At 38.6% G+C, this 15,727-nt stretch overlaps 1 protein-coding gene and 1 pseudogene across 1 annotated transcript; one reads left to right on the top strand and one right to left on the bottom strand.

The window, feature by feature from the left end:
* Nucleotides 1-1,075: 1,075 nt before the first annotated feature.
* On the bottom strand, nucleotides 1,076-1,718 carry LOC140931095 (uncharacterized). Its single transcript, XM_073380844.1, has 2 exons — nucleotides 1,434-1,718; nucleotides 1,076-1,313 (listed from the first exon to the last, which is right to left on the bottom strand). Exons 1-2 carry the CDS (start codon nucleotides 1,686-1,688, stop codon nucleotides 1,113-1,115), a joined length of 456 nt encoding a protein of 151 aa, XP_073236945.1. The 5' UTR covers nucleotides 1,689-1,718; the 3' UTR covers nucleotides 1,076-1,112.
* A 4,861-nt stretch (nucleotides 1,719-6,579) lies between these two features.
* On the top strand, nucleotides 6,580-9,904 carry LOC140931893 (uncharacterized; annotated as a pseudogene).
* The last annotated feature ends 5,823 nt before the right edge of the window (nucleotides 9,905-15,727 follow it).

The following is a 15,727-nucleotide window of genomic DNA, read 5'->3' as shown; positions in this document are numbered from 1 at the left end:
AAATGTGGTACTAGCTGTTTATGGAGAGTTGCAATTCTCTCTCCATTGCCTTCCTTTACAGCATCTTTAAAATCCAAAAATATGAAATAGTATTTCAAGAGTCATAATGAGTAATTCCTCACCAAATTATTGTTAGTAGGACTACTTTCTTCATCATCATTATCATTAGGAGAATTAATAAGGAACTGATCAACAAATTTATCTAACACAGAGTCATAGTATTTTTTCTTGTTGTCGTCTACTTCCAAAATATAGTATGGGGGCCTGTTCCTTTTAATGCGATCCCCTTTGGATTCCTTTCCAAAGAACTCCAGCAGCGCCTCCACAATGAAGCACTTGCCAATTGAGAGGAACAGCTGTTCACAATCCTCGTAGTGTTTCACATCATTGGTAACATTACGACGTTGTAACTTCTATCTAAAGTATCTTAGAGTACCTTGCTCTCATGCAGAATTTTTGTACAGTTTCTTAAATATCACCTATAAAATAAACAAAATAGGAACATTAGTGGGTATGACATTTCATTCTATTGATGGAGTAACTAATCTAATTTAAACAGACCTGAAAAAAAAATTCACTTAAAACAGATAGACACACAACAATTAAAGAGATTGGATACAATGGTGCTTGCCAAGGACTTGAGCATATTACAGTCCATTACAGACATAATATTAGAGGGAGTGCATTACAGGCACAAACACCATTGTTCATAAAAAAATCCCTATAATTCAATGTGATTTGAGAAAAAGGCAGCCGCAACTGATCACACATGTGAGAGTGGTGAATGCCCCCTAAATTCACTCAACAGAAAAGGTGGTTGAAGAAATTAAAGCACCAAGAAAAATTATGCTATGAAATAGGCATCTTTTTGCTATGGTAACCAATGATGACATAGTTACATATTTTGGTTGAAAAATTATGAAAATGAACATTTCATTGTGAAAAGTCAATTTGTGGTTGCCCTACTATAATATTTAGGCCAATAATACCAATTTTTTTACCTTTAAAAAGCTACTTTTTGTGTGCCAGTCCACAATTCGGAAGGGATAAAGGTGGTCTAGCCTGTCCTGTGGAGTATGACTTCCTGCACACAAGTCTTTAGCTCCTGCCAATCATACCCTTGTGAGCTGATCACCAAAGCAGGGAACTTTAATATTTGCCAAAGGATCATCAGGTTGAGGTACAGGTGGCACATGTGACCCTGGTTGATCAGGCCTGGATGGGGCAGCAACTGGAGGAGGAGGAGGAACAGGCAAAACACCCTCTTCATCTTGGGCAGCACATATACCAGCTCTGGAGTAAATCTCACGCACCTATCAATTTATTGTATAACATCAATTTCATGTGAAAAATAATTTTGAACTCACTTTCATTGTTTTATAACTCAAAATTATTAAAAGATAACTGGTTTGACATCTAAATCTTCAATATACCCAAACCTCTAGTTGATCCAATACATCAACAACTTCTGCATACTTCTTTTCATCTTTCATCAACACTGGAAGGGGCACAACTGTTGACTCAAAACTCATTTCAGCCTGGTAACGGCAAGGTGTACGAACTGGAACAACATCGCTGAGGAACTGAAATACAGGGAATAACTCGACCAAGATTCTTCCCAGAAAAATATTGTACCGTTCTCTTGTGCACCTTTGTTCCTGTTCACTAATCTTTAAAAGCTCCTTCATGTTACAATCACTGAGGCACTTCTTAGGCCCATTGTCAGGAAGATCATCAGTGGCCACACGATCAAAAACTATGCTTGTTGCGACAGTATGAACACTTTTGTTCTGGTTGCCTGAACGCATATCATGTACCTTAACTTCCCAGTCAATGTTGTCCAGAACAAGCACAAACTTTTTCCCCTCCTTCACAAGCTCATCGGCATGATCCAGGAAGTGGCTCCCAATATTTTCCTGGATTTTGGGCTTCATGGCTGGCACCATTGAAATCCCATAATTGTTTAACCTCTCCATGAGCTATATGATAGAGAAAGAGAGGTGTTAGCAGTTGAGACTTACAGAGTCTGGAGGTGGACCATATGCAATCAGTCATAGTGGTAAATGACCCTTTGCTTATATTAAGTTCACTATTTTCTTTTGTTAGAAGGTATCAATAACTTTAGTTTGCTCACACTGTGGGGAAACAAGGAAGCCTCGTCCTTGAAGACTTATAATCACCCAATAAAAATACCATGACTAACATAGTAAAATACTATTGTGGTCTATCTGTTACTAAGTGCCAAAAAAGACAAATCAACAAAATTAGCAACTATGGTAAGCCCCCTAAAGGAGCCAAGCCACCTTCATGTACTAATTTGAGTTATTTAGGGGATCGGAAAGGGAGTTTGGAAGCAACTCAAGGTGATACCTAAAAAACATTTACATTACCACCTGCCCCAAACACACTAAATGATACTAGAATCCTCAATGTAAAGCAAGTTTAAAGTTTTGACTGATGACGACCTTAAAATGGCATAAGGAAGTGGAGGGCTCCACAAAGACAACATCCCAATCCTGTACATATGCCGTAACGAAAAGCGGCCAGCAAAAAAAACTGAATTTTTATTTGCCCAATTTACATTTATTTAACAATGTGACATTCTTTATGTCACCTTCACTTTTACCGTGAAATAGTGCTTCTAGATAAATGTTTGTTTTGTCTTTTTAGGCAGCTCAATTGACTCTGGCGAAGTAGTAACGAAAGGGCAACTAAAAGCATTGTCCAAAAAAAGGATAACTGAACAGTTACGTAAAACCCATAATGACAAGTGGAAATTTAGCAAATATCGACTCTGGGCAACAGCACTGGTAAATAAACAGTTATTTGTTATCAATTCAAACACTCAGAGATCTGTTAATAAGCCTCGGTGTACGCATATACAACTTGCACTAAGCCAATTTCAAAACGGGGAATCCAAGATTTGTAGGAGAATGCTTAAGAACACTTAATCTTAGATAGGAAAAGAAAAGTTAAGAAGTCAAACACATGGTTAATCGAAGCTAAGAGTGAAAGTTTGTCTACTGATAAGACCACCACTATGTACAAACTCATTAATTCTACTGGACAAAGGATTACATGACAGTTATGAAGTACCACCAGACTACCCAGTCTTTTCAATCGAAGGAAAGAAAGGGCCAAAAAGCAGTCTGAGATCACCCAAGCATTGTGGGATCCAGTCACAGTCACAGGCAGTTCACAGAAATGTGTTTACAGATGTATGCCTGAACTTTGGCTAAGAAAAGTCTACCCTGAAACAATTTTTGGCAGCACAGGTTTGCCAGAGAAATGAGTTAGAGTTGCCAAGAGCCAATTAGAACTTTACCCATAAGATGATCATGGCACAGATATTAGGCAAATGAAATATCATTAAACGCTACAGAATGAGACCACTTACAATTCATTCTGTGGATAGCCTATGTTCAGCTTAATTTGCTGCATAATATTATAAAGAATACAGCACTAACAGTGAAACAAATGATGCACAACCAGAAATACTCACACATGGTGCAAATAAATTACATGTTAGGCTAGACACAAATGCTGACCTTAGTAATCAGTTACCTCCAAGAATAAAATTAGTCAACTCTAAGGAAGTAATGGAATGCAGGACAATTAGGGCTGTTGTGCATTACCATACACCAAACAAATGAAAAGAGCCTGAAAACTACTTTCACCACTTGCTTATACCATATTATCCATGGCGTAATGAAGATACTCTGGTTGGAAGTAAACAAACAAATCTACCCAAATTAAACGAATCTGAAGTGCAAGCCGTTGTTGAACAAAATAGAGCATTATTTAAACCACATGCAAATGCTATTTCAGAAACAATGAAGGCAGCAGTATTCTTCATTAATTTGATTCGTAAAGTATTAGAACTGCTATAAATGATCTATTATTTCTGCAAATTAGCACGTTGCTAAGGCTAAACATTGTTTACGACGCCATACAGAGACAGAGAGCACATCACGCAATGTGTTGAAACAGAGATTCTTGTATTTTCTCCCCACTTTTCATGCTACAATCGGGTCAGTGTCACAACAAACATTAACAACAGTGGTTTACTCGTAAGAATTCAAGATGGCAATGAAGAAAACAGCGCAGCCCGATAAAAATTAAGTGCAATTTTGCGGCTGTGTTGCACCGCACTGAAAACAGATAGATCTAAAAAGATGAGGATTTATAATGCCGCGCTGAAACTTGCCAGGTTTATTCACATAATGTTAAGGAAAAATGTATTAAATTCCCGGCAATTCCCAGAATATTTTGGAATTTTGGCAGCGACCTGAAGTTACAGGGCATTACAAAAAACTTCCACCTCTATATCTCGGGAAAAATTTACTGGTTACTGCCGGAAATTTAAAGGTAAATGAACAAACATGTCAGTTCAATTTTTTTTTAATTCCTAGCGATCGAGAGAAAGCAGGAAATACGGAATTACGGAATTTTCGAGCCTGCGAAATAAAACGGAAATAACACCAAAGGTGTGAAAATTGACACCTCAGATATCAATTTTCTTAAAGCTCAGATCTCACTTGATAGGCCTGTGTAATTTTTATTTTGCAAAATTCTTAATCATTTGAGAAATAAATTTTTCAAATGGAAGGGTTTATAGCAGATCTAATACCTGAAATGATCAGGAAAATGAAGATTTGCACTTAGATATGCAAGGTAGTTGTGAAACTGACGAGGAGTCATTTAACAAGCAAGTGCCTTCGCATCTTGTCTCCAATTCTAACTCTGATCATATGATGATGATGATGAAATCTTTATTTGTCATAAAATTTTAGTACATTACAGTACTAATTGGGGACACTAAGACAAAGCTAATTAAAATCAAATAAAACTATCAATTTATATCAATTTAATCATTTATCACACGAACATTGCATACCATATTAGGTATTAAATAAATAGCAAGGGGCACGGCTACTGTTGTCCAATGCAGAGATATCTCCATAGATTATCATTCCTTGGACGTCTTTCAGAGTGGGTGCACCCCTCTCAGAGCTGGACAACTTTGACCACAACAGTGGGCCAATATCTGATGGAGGGTCTTCTATACTTTGGTCCTCGAAGTCTGAGTTTCGGAGGATGTATGGCTTTTAACAAGAGTCATAATAGGACAGAGAGGGACACTCCCAGTCACACCTTTGGGATATCTTAATTCCAAAAAAGTTATTTTTAAAACTATGCGGACCATGCGGAAACAGTTTCCGGTAGTCCCCAGGACTACACACTGATGTGTTGACGTGTTGACGGGAAAATGCCGGCAAATTTAATTTGGAAACATGGAGTTGCAAAAAAGACGGAGGAGTGATTATAATGATAATGATACTTTGGTCTCCAAAAAATTCCCTCGAATAGCAATACCAATATGCAGTGAAACAAAGGAAGCAGTTAAACGTCTTTTAAGTGAGAGAAAAAAGAAGGCCGAGAGGGTAGAAATTAAGAAATTTGATGAGATTCAAATCTTAGAGGAGCTGAAAAAGCACATCGCTAAGATTGACGAGAACCTACATTGCGAGGTAGAAATTGTCAGTGGTCATCCAAGCAGCGCACTATTGTGTGTTTTTCCATCCAGACAGAAAAGTTTCAACGACACAATTGGCAGCTTTCAGCCTGTTCGCTACCTGTTTACTCCTTCTGGCCATTATAAATTTCAAGTTTTTATTCACAGAACAATTGCCGAAGGCAAGATTGACATTGAAAGTTTTGCAGAGTTAAGTGCGCTGTTGGACAAACTTAGAAAAACGTCCGGTTACCAGATGTGTCCTGGGATAAAAGACTTCGACGAAATCCTGGAAGATGTCAGAATGCAACCTGCAACTGTTAAGGAGGAACTGTGGCCATGGAGACATGTTGGAGCGAAATCTTGCAAACTGTGGCACAAACCCAGAGATTGTTTCGTGCAGCGGGATGAGGCAGAAAGGGAACTTGACGGAGTTTGTAGTAATTGTCAACAAGTGAGACAAAAGCAAAAAATTGTTCAGGCCAAGAGGAAAGACCTGGTTGACAGTGCCAAAGTGAGGCGCCAAGAGGCTTCACCAAAGGTAATTTGAATTTTCAGTTTTATTTCCAATTCGTATTTTTGAGGTATTGAAAAAATTCCTTTACTTTACTTGAACTACCATGAAACACATTGTAGCGCATCTCAAGCAAGTCCTCTGAAGTAATATACCGGTATAAAACATCTTCTAAATAAATTTTGGTGGCGTATTTTTTATTTTAAACATTTATTGTTTTGTTTTAGTTTCGTAAGTTCTCATACATTAAAGTGCTACTACGATCAAATTTGCGAATTTGTTTTTTATTACATATTTCGAAAATGTATGTAAAGGTGACTTACCGTGCCAAGTTTGGAGTCCAAATATGATCTGGAAGTGTGTTTATTTGCACGGCAATTTTCGTAAATGTCTTGCCGCCATTACTCGATTCAAAAAATGACCGGGAGTAGTATTTGAAGGAGTTGGGGCGAGATGTGACGTAGAAACATCAACGCACCAAAACAAGGCAAACAAACGTGGCTAATTTCGCATGCACGACGAGATATTTTTGGAACCTTTTAAAGGTTCTTTCTTCGCTTTTTTGACTTAAAGCGAAAGTATGCCTGGTAGACGTTGTGTTGTTCAGGACTGTGGAAACGTAAAGAACGATGAATTGGGGATTTCTATTCATAATTCTCCTGATTCGGGCAGCGTTAGATTAAAGAGGAAAAGGTTCGTGTCCATTCATCGGAAGGATTTCAACCCAGTAGGAAAATTTGCTGTGTGATCGGAGCATTTTACAAGGGATTGTTTTACGCTTGCTTTTCCGATGAAAGACATGAAAAGGAATTTGAAGAAGGGGACGTTTCCAACCATTTGGAAAAAATCCTCTCAAACACTATCAAAGCGGAGTCGACGATCGGTGAGTGAAATTACAATGTATTTGCGCTGTGCTTATCACCATTATATTTATTTCCCCATTTACCTGTAACATGATTTTTTCTGGCATCGTTGTTCAATATTCGTGTAATGAATGCTCTGACTATTTGGACTTCCCATATTGTTGCATGTGTTTTCATACTTTTCTGCTTTCTTCTCATAGTTATAGTAAAACGGGCATTTGCGCTGAGTGGACGTGAAGTCAATTCCCCAATTCCCAGACCTTTCCACTTAAGCGTAAAATTTAGAAAAAGTGAAGCTACATAGAAATCCGGCTCTCTATTTTTTGAGAGATTATTTGGCTGTTACTTTGAGATTTGACAGTACTCCAAACTTCCCTCCAAGAAATCTTACAGCAAATTAAGAGTTACACGCCAGTCTTTTAAAACGACCAAAAATGGACTTAGTCTGATTTCTACATTCTATAAGTTCAGTTACTGTTTGCGGTTTTTTTTTCGTTTGTATTTTAATTCTATTTTCACTGTCTGCAAATGATGCATACATTTTAAGGCAAAGATGTGGTTAAACCTTGCTTCCATTTCTAGTTTTGAAAACATCGACATAAAGCTCAAATTTAAACTTGTTTTGAAGGGGAGATATAAAAAATGGTCGTACCTATTTTCATTTTTAGCTACTAAATGTAATTCTGGCTGGTCAAACTAGTAATGAGGATACAGAGGAAGAAGACAATCCTGAAGAAGAGGTGATCTCTTTGAAAGGAAGTTCTGCACCTGAGGAGAGTGCTGACACTATAGGGGCTCCCAATCTCAACCCTGAGGAGTCTCCAGAAGTCGAGGGTGTTCTGAATACAAGTCAGGGTTCTTTGCTTGAGGTAAATCCTGAAAAGGAGGGCTGTATCCCTGAGACTGAGACGGGTGAGATAAGTGTTGATGCTGAGATGGCTTCAGAGGTCCTAGGTACTCCTGGTGACAAGACAGCTCTCGAGAGCCAAGGGATTTCAAGCACTGATGAGGTTACTGGGAGCATGCAGATCCTGGAGGCACAGGGAATCGAAAAAGTGCAGGATATGGATGAAGTTATGCAGATTAATGAATCATTAACGATTCCTGAACTTGAACAGGTTTCTATGGTAGGCGCATAACTCTAATTAATGTTTACTGTGCATCTTTGTATTATCATAACAATGGAAAACTACATGTGCAGTTGTTTTACAACAATACTAAAACACAAAAATTCTAAAGTCTTGTTATTACAGCCTGTATTAATGTTGAAAGTTTGTTTTTTGTAGGATACTCCAACTGGACATGCTGCGAATTGCACAACATACAAAACCCTGAGGAGTGAGGTGACTCAGTTGAAAAGTAAGTTAATCTCCAATCAAGATCAGTGGGTTGAAACCTTTAAGAGCATACAAGAGCCGAAGCAGTTGCTGATGGTGAATGCTGGTGAGTCAACAATAATTGATGTTGATGAGTCATATAGGCATAACTGCCTATCTTTATATTTTTATTATATTTTATCAATATTTGATTATTTAATAATAATTAAAATTTTAATGGTGATAGAATTTTTTTAATTCCATTTGTTTAAGCTATTCAAACTGATCCATGGCCAGTAACAAATGAGACAGAGTTAGGGCTAGAGGATGAATCAGAAGATGAGCAAGAAATGTAGGATGACGCATATGAGGAGTTTGAGTGTGATGAAGACCCTACATGGAGTCCTGAAGAAATAGAAGATGCATATAAAAAACTAAAGGAAGATGATGACTCGGTGAAGACTCATCAGAACCCAAGGTACAAAGATGCAAAATTTATTGCATTTTAACATCTTAGCTCTAAGTATCCTCTGGGAAGTGATTTAGGCCTAAAACTAACTTCCAGTATAAGAGGATCTATTAACAAACAAGAGTACATGAAATTTGTTTTTTAATTTACTCAGATAAGAATTGCAAAAAAAAAAAAAAAAAAGAAGAGGCATAGCCAGCCCATCGACTGGAAGTCCCAGGCCTAAAAATGTTTGGTTTGTCCACTCAACCACTTGTAATAAACTATGCATCGTTGGGGTGGGCTAGATAGCTTAAGGGCTCAAAGTTGTCATGTGTGCAATCAACAGAATTATTATAAAAAAGCATTTTTCAGGATGTATGTGAGAATAAAATCCCAACCCACAATTAGCCAGGTTTACAACAAGTTGAAAAACTGGCAACACCCTGAGAAAAACAATAAAAATGATAATCATTTTTTTTTATTGTTATTTTATTATTTCAGATGCTATGATTAAATAAGTATTTCCTTTCAATCATTTTTTACAGGTTGGATCTACAAGGAAAAAACATTCGAGAGGAACCGAAGGGAATTGTTTTCCTTTCCAAAGTTCTTCTTTTGTTTCAGTTCTGCCACTTGTGCTTCTTTTCAAAACCCAAACCTTCTGTATCACAGACAGGTACCTTGTTAACCGTAGAAAGTTTCTGCAGAAACTGTAGCCAGACAAAAGTCTGGAAGAGTCAACCAGACCTGCTAGGAAAGTTTCCAGCAGGTAACCTGCTATTAAGTTTTGCAGTGCTCTGTGAGCCGAGTGAAAAGAAAGAACGATACATTAAAACTGTAATTAAATTCAGGCTGAAGTCGATTTAATTTTTATTACTTGTGTACATGAAAATTGGAGCAACATCAGAATTCCCAGCCACTAAACTTGAGTTTAACTGAACGCTAGAAGAACAGGGCTTCACACAGTGGGCAAGTTTGTCATTCAACAAAAAGCGAGTAAGTGGCTGAGAATTCTGAAGTTTGACCCATAAAATTAAGTGCTTACGGACAAGTATTCAAGCAACTACTGTAGGTCCTTCTTGGCCCCAATGGCATACATGACACTCTTCAAGAACAAACAGTGCATTTATTATTCATTTTCTTCATCTTCGAATCCACGATAATGGCCATTTTGACTCAGAAATTGTTTCCTGATTTTATTGTAGGCACAACAGGGCAAGGGGTATTGCCTGGAACCACCAATATAACTCCACAGCAGTCTTTTAAATTGGCGATAGGCCACAGACCTCAGGAATCTAGTTACAGAAATGAGATCACTGTTAACTCAAGGAGGGATTGGATGGAGATAAATAAATACTACCTTTAAAAATAAGCAGTTGGGGCAATAAAGCCATTTAGAAAATAAAAAATGTGATTCTATGAGATCAGTCCACGGCGATAAGCTTAGATGTATCAATTATTCAATGCTATGTAAGGTTCGATCGTTCCGATACAAAGTGAACAATACCCTAACTTACTCATCATCACTTTTGTTGCTTTGCCCAGGAACAGTTGTGTACGACTTTCCAGCTCGCGTCTTTAGGCCCAGTGCAGCCAACTCTAATACGTGGCGGTTTAAGCAGACGCTTTCAAACCCTGGATGGAGGGTTATGCATACGGTCCGGTCTCCAATGGCTTCTTCCATGACCTCTTCGCAGCGATCGATCTCTTTGCAGCAAATGGACTCCTGCGCTTTTGTAACAAGGCTTACAGAGCAGTTCGAGCACGAACACCTGCAAAATAATGTGAAAAATTCGTCAAACACAAGAAAAATGCGTCTGTAAAAAATTTTTTAATTGTCTGACCTCTTCAATAAAACTATCGCATAAAATCAGGACTACAGCTAATCACATAGCAACGAAATTGTTAACTTAAACAAAACACATAGTCGCGTTCGTCACGCGCACGATTTAACGACGGGTATGTTGAAATTGGAAAATAAAAATATAAATCTACATTCCATGATAATACCATACCATTCATTCGCTGGCACCTCTCCCGAATATCTTCGTCTTCTTCGCGATGAACTCTTTCGTTGGAGTCCGCGGCTTCTTCCTCGGTAGCAAGGGGTTTGCAACTGTCGTCGTACGGCGCAAATTCAGACAATTCCCCAATCACTTCGTCAACTGTAAAACTTTCTAGATCACTTTCAGATGTGTAGGAAGAGGAATCCGACGGAGATGACATCTTAAACGTCTTGTTAAAAGGCTCTAAACTTTTCCCAAATGGGAACCTTTTGGTTGATGTTTCTACGTCACAGTGCATAAATCACGTGGTCAAACGCACGACCGCTTTGCGGAGATCTCGCGGGCTATTGTTTTGCGAACTTTGTAATGGCGGACGGTATTTACGCACTTTTCAGTGGGAAATTTCCAGCCCCCGTACGCAAGTATCGTTCAAATTTTTCGCTATTTGTATAATTTTGAACATATACAAAAGATTTATGTTAAAAAAACTCGGAAACAAAAACAAAAATTTTCGTCGTAGTAGCACTTTAAACTATTCATGCTCAAAAGGAAAATTTTGTTTATTTTATGAAGGTCAGGATTTGTCACCTAAGCCCAGCAAGTCAACAAGCGAGGGCATTAAATGTACGCAGAGAAAGGAAAAACTACAGGCGGGAGGCGGAAAGGCTCAGAACTTCCACCGCTTTGACAGTCAGTGAGGAACAATCAAAAGAGCTGGCGAAGCTTATTGACTGTATAAGCAGCTCAGAAGAAGGACAAGAAGCAGTAAAGGCGGTCTGCAACGAGGCCGATGAGCAACAACCAGGGAGCGGAGCTATATTGAAAGAGTTGTGGGAATTGGAGAGAGAGGCGTTTTTTAAAGATCAACGAGGGAATGGTGAGTCAATGTTGCATAAATACTGGATCATTTAACAAGTTGCTGAGTCTATATAATACTAACCAAATCCCAAAAACTTGAACCCGTCATGTAAAGCTCCAAAACAATTCCATGTTTTTTAGATTAAATAAGATTAAAGCCCACTAGAAATATTTACGAAGTTCGCACTTCACTTTTCCTAATGATTTAATGGTGATTGCGCACTCCTCTGCAATATTGCAAGCAGAGTGTTTGTCTATAAGCAGAGTGGACACTTGCAGGTCACATTAATTGTCAAGAAAAAAGTTGCTATAATGTTATATAATCGACGAAAGACCCATTTTCGTCCTTCTTTTCGTCCCCAACAAATCCAAGTAAACTGTTTCCACGGGGTCCGCATTTACTTGTTTAATGCTGAGTAAAGTCACTGTGAAACAGTGATTACTACTGCAAGTAGAGCTCATTTTGGCTGCTTGAAAAAATTGCCAGCCATGCTTTATGACACCAAAGTCATGAATTTGGATAAAAAATTGGACAGTATCCTCAAACATATTAAAATTTCTTTTAAACAATTCCAGCTGTTCTGTTTGCTTGAAAATACCCTTAAAAATTATCAGTTTTATTTCATAATCTTTCTATTTCTTAACAATTTCAGCTCAGTAAGTCTCAACATAAAAAAAAATGTTCAATGAACTCATATTTCTATGACATGTAATCAGTTAGTGGAAAACGTACATGCACATATTGGGTTCAGCACCTGATTTTTCTTACAAATTAACAAGGAACTAACAGAGGCCCTTGCCCTAGTATGGGCTTGTGAGAGGTTCACCATTTATGTGTACGGGTGCAAATTTGAACTTGAAACTGATCACAAGTAGGAATTTGACTTTGTCAAGGCAGTCGCTGAGGAAAGCTTACCTGTTGCCCTGACAGCAAACAAGTCTCATTGGTTTCTGATAGTGACCCAGAAATTGCTAGCCCGAGACAGTACATTTTAAGTGGGGACTGGTCTCATTGTAGGATGACCGCGTTAAGAATATTTTTAATAAACACGCGCTAATTATTATTATAAATGCCTTAGTTTTTAGTAAATTATTCTATTGCTCTTCTGTTTGGAGCAATACTACTCAAACTAATCTGGACAAGCTCCAAGCAGTACAGAATTTCGCTTGTCGTATTTTGAGCGGCGCTAAAAAATTCGATCACATAACTCCTTTGCTAAAAGACTTGCGCTGGCTACCAATCAGGCAACAACTTTATTTTCGTTTTGCTGTTCTGGTTTTTAAGTGCATGACGAGTTGTGCTCCAGAGTATTTGACATCAAAGCTCGTTGGAAGATCCGCCGTCTCGACAAGGAATACGAGAAATTCTCAACTTTTGAACATACCACTCTTCCGCACTGCCAGCGGCCAAAGGACCTTTCAATATAGAGCAACCTCTCTCTGGAATGAGTTGCAGCCTGCGCTCAAACTTAGCCCATCCGTGACGGAATTCAAGTGTTTACTCAGGCAAAAGCTTCTTAATGACTGCTTTATTTAATTAATTTAATTAATTTTATTGACCTTTGTCTTCTTTTATCATTGTTATATTCTTATTGTCATGTACTTGGTTTATAATTTTGTAATGTAAAATTGACTCTGAAAAGCCCCGTGGGGACGAGCCAATAAAGTATGTATGTATGTATGTATGTACAGCTTATGTGTGTGTCAAGGATGAATTGTGTGTGTGAGGCAAACTTGTTTTGCGCGGTATGAGAATTGTTGTTCTGAAAGCTTTACGGGGAGAAGTCTTGCGTCTTGCCCACAAGGGACATCAGGGCATTGTAAAAATGAAGGCACGTTTAAGGACAAAGGTTTGGTGGCCAAAGATTGACTCAGACGCAGAGCAGGTGTGCAAGTCTTGTCATGGCTGCCAAGTATTACGTGAGTTCCAGGTTCCTGAGCCCATGAAGAGAGTGAAGCTGCCTACTGGACCCTGGCAAGACATAGCTATAGACCTAATGGGCCCCCTTCCCACTGGAAAGTTTGCTCGTATTCGTAGACTATTACAGTAGATTCTACAAAGTAGCGATCATGTACTCAACGGCAGCTAAGAGAGTGGTGGATGTACTGACACAGATATTCTCCAGATATGGATTTCCATTTACACTCAAGTCTGACAATGGTTCTCAGTTTTGCTGTGCGGAGTTTAAGAAGTTTCTCTCTAATCACTGAATCGAACACTTGACTTCCCCACTGCTCTGGCCGCAGGCCAATGGACATGTTGAAAGACAGAACAGAACTCTGCTTATGACTCTGAAAGTTGCTCACGTTGAGGGAAAAAACTGGCATGAAGAACTGCAGAAGTTTCTGCTAGCATATAGAATCAAACAAGCAACGGTGTTACTCCTGTTTTCCTTATGTTTGGCAGAGAGTTGAAACCAAACTTCAAGAGTTGAGGCGCGCTGGTAACCTGTTGGACGAGGGGGTCAGAAATCATGATTGGAATCACAAGTTCACCCACAAGGAACATGCTGACAACAAGAGGGGTGCGGCCGAAAGCCCTGTAGCCTGGTTCTATCTGGTTTTACTGAAGAACACGAAAACATCTGGCAAGCTAGAAGCAAATTTCAAGAGTGAGCCATACACAGTGCAGACTAAGAAAGGCAGTGAGGTGACTGTTAGGTCAAAAGAGGGTGTGGAATACAGGCGGAACAGTTCATTTGTTAAACGGTACAACCCACCAGGGGAATCACCGGAAGCCACAGAGGCCGCTTCTCAAGAAGCACCCAATACTTTTCCACTGGAGGAGAGTATAGCAACATCAAGACCAAGGCGGACTGTCAGAATGCCGGAGAAGTACAAGGACTATGTACTTTATGAACTGAACTCTGTTGACACGTTGGACTTATGTTGAAGTCTGTTAGATTTGGTTTCACGTTATTAGATTTTATTGAACAGTCTTATTGAGATAATTCAGTGCGAGCAGAATAGTTTTCATACAGATTTATTTTTCGCTGTTAAGTGCCTTATTGACTTTTTCTCCTAGTCTGTTTGTTTCTAAAGAAAGGAAGGGATGTAATGTATCGATAGTATTGTCTACTGGAAGTTGTGTTAGCGGAAGTTCTCGGTTACTGTGAAGTGCAAAGGATCATGGATATTTTTGTGGGGCATGCTTTCCGGATGTCATGGCGGCCGAATAAAGTGTAGTTTCTTTCATAGTTAAATCTGGTTTATTACACCGCAATCCGGGCGTAATTGTTAAAGGTGACAATCAAAGATTTCTCTACCACATAATTTTTAAAGAAAGTTATTGATAAATTATTGACTATTTCAGGGTGTAATAACAGATACAGTGGTATTTGAATGTCAGAAATTAATCAAATGAAGTAACATTACTTTAACTCAAACTATTGTAAAAAGTGTTATTATTGTTCACGTGCTTGGGAAGGCACATATCCTCTTGTCTGGTGACTTGAAAACTTTGTTCTTATATTGTGGTATACACAGGCAGGTAATAGTCTGCTGTTATCCCAGCCCAAGTATCCACATAGCAGGGTTTTCAAATTTAGCCGGCGCCCGGCGCAAGTCACCGGCTACTTCAAGCATTTGCGCCGGGTACTCTTTGTATTCCAAACCTACACAATTCTGTTTCACCAAACTAATCGTGATCTGATCTTTTTGAGGAAATAAATAAACGCCAACTGCTGAAAATAATTAATAAACAGTGTGGCTATAATTACATGTACCTTCTGATCTTCGAAGCGAGAGCTTTTTTTGGCGGGAAAGTCTGCTCATGTGCACGGACTCTCATTTGAACGTGCATGTATCGGCGCAGCAGCAGATTTGTTCTCACTCGAAAGTTGCAACATGAAGCGGAGGCAGCAAACGATGTTGTCTTTTCTGTCAACTGCGGAGAAGTCTCAAAGAGAAACAGGTAACAATAATTTTAGGAATAAGAGTTAACAAATATTATGTGTTGTTCCAGTTCTGAAAGTGACGATAAAACAATATGCTGAGGCTGAAATGACCAGTATCTGTAGCTCAGGGCGTATCTAATTGATATTTTTGATACTCGATAGAAATCGATCGTAATCGATCGTAATCGATAATAATCAATCGAATAATATCGGAAATCGATATATATCGGTCGCTCGTTTTCTTGTGATTATCGATTTTGATCGATTTTTGTAATTAGCTATCGATTTTATCGATTTGTTCGAAAATA

The sequence above is a fragment of the Porites lutea genome, chromosome 3, assembly GCF_958299795.1.
Source record: "Porites lutea chromosome 3, jaPorLute2.1, whole genome shotgun sequence".
Taxonomy (NCBI): Eukaryota; Metazoa; Cnidaria; class Anthozoa; order Scleractinia; family Poritidae; genus Porites; species Porites lutea.
This window is presented reverse-complemented; position numbering and strand designations above follow the sequence as displayed.

Bases quoted from the DNA above. Each gene is read 5' to 3' on its own strand.
- LOC140931095 (XM_073380844.1), bottom strand. From the start codon at position 1,688: ATGAAGGAGCTTTTAAAGATTAGTGAACAGGAACAAAGGTGCACAAGA. The intron at 1,314-1,433 runs GTATATTGAAGA...ATAAATTGATAG, and splicing joins TGGATCAACTAGAGGTTTGG to GTGCGTGAGATTTACTCCAG.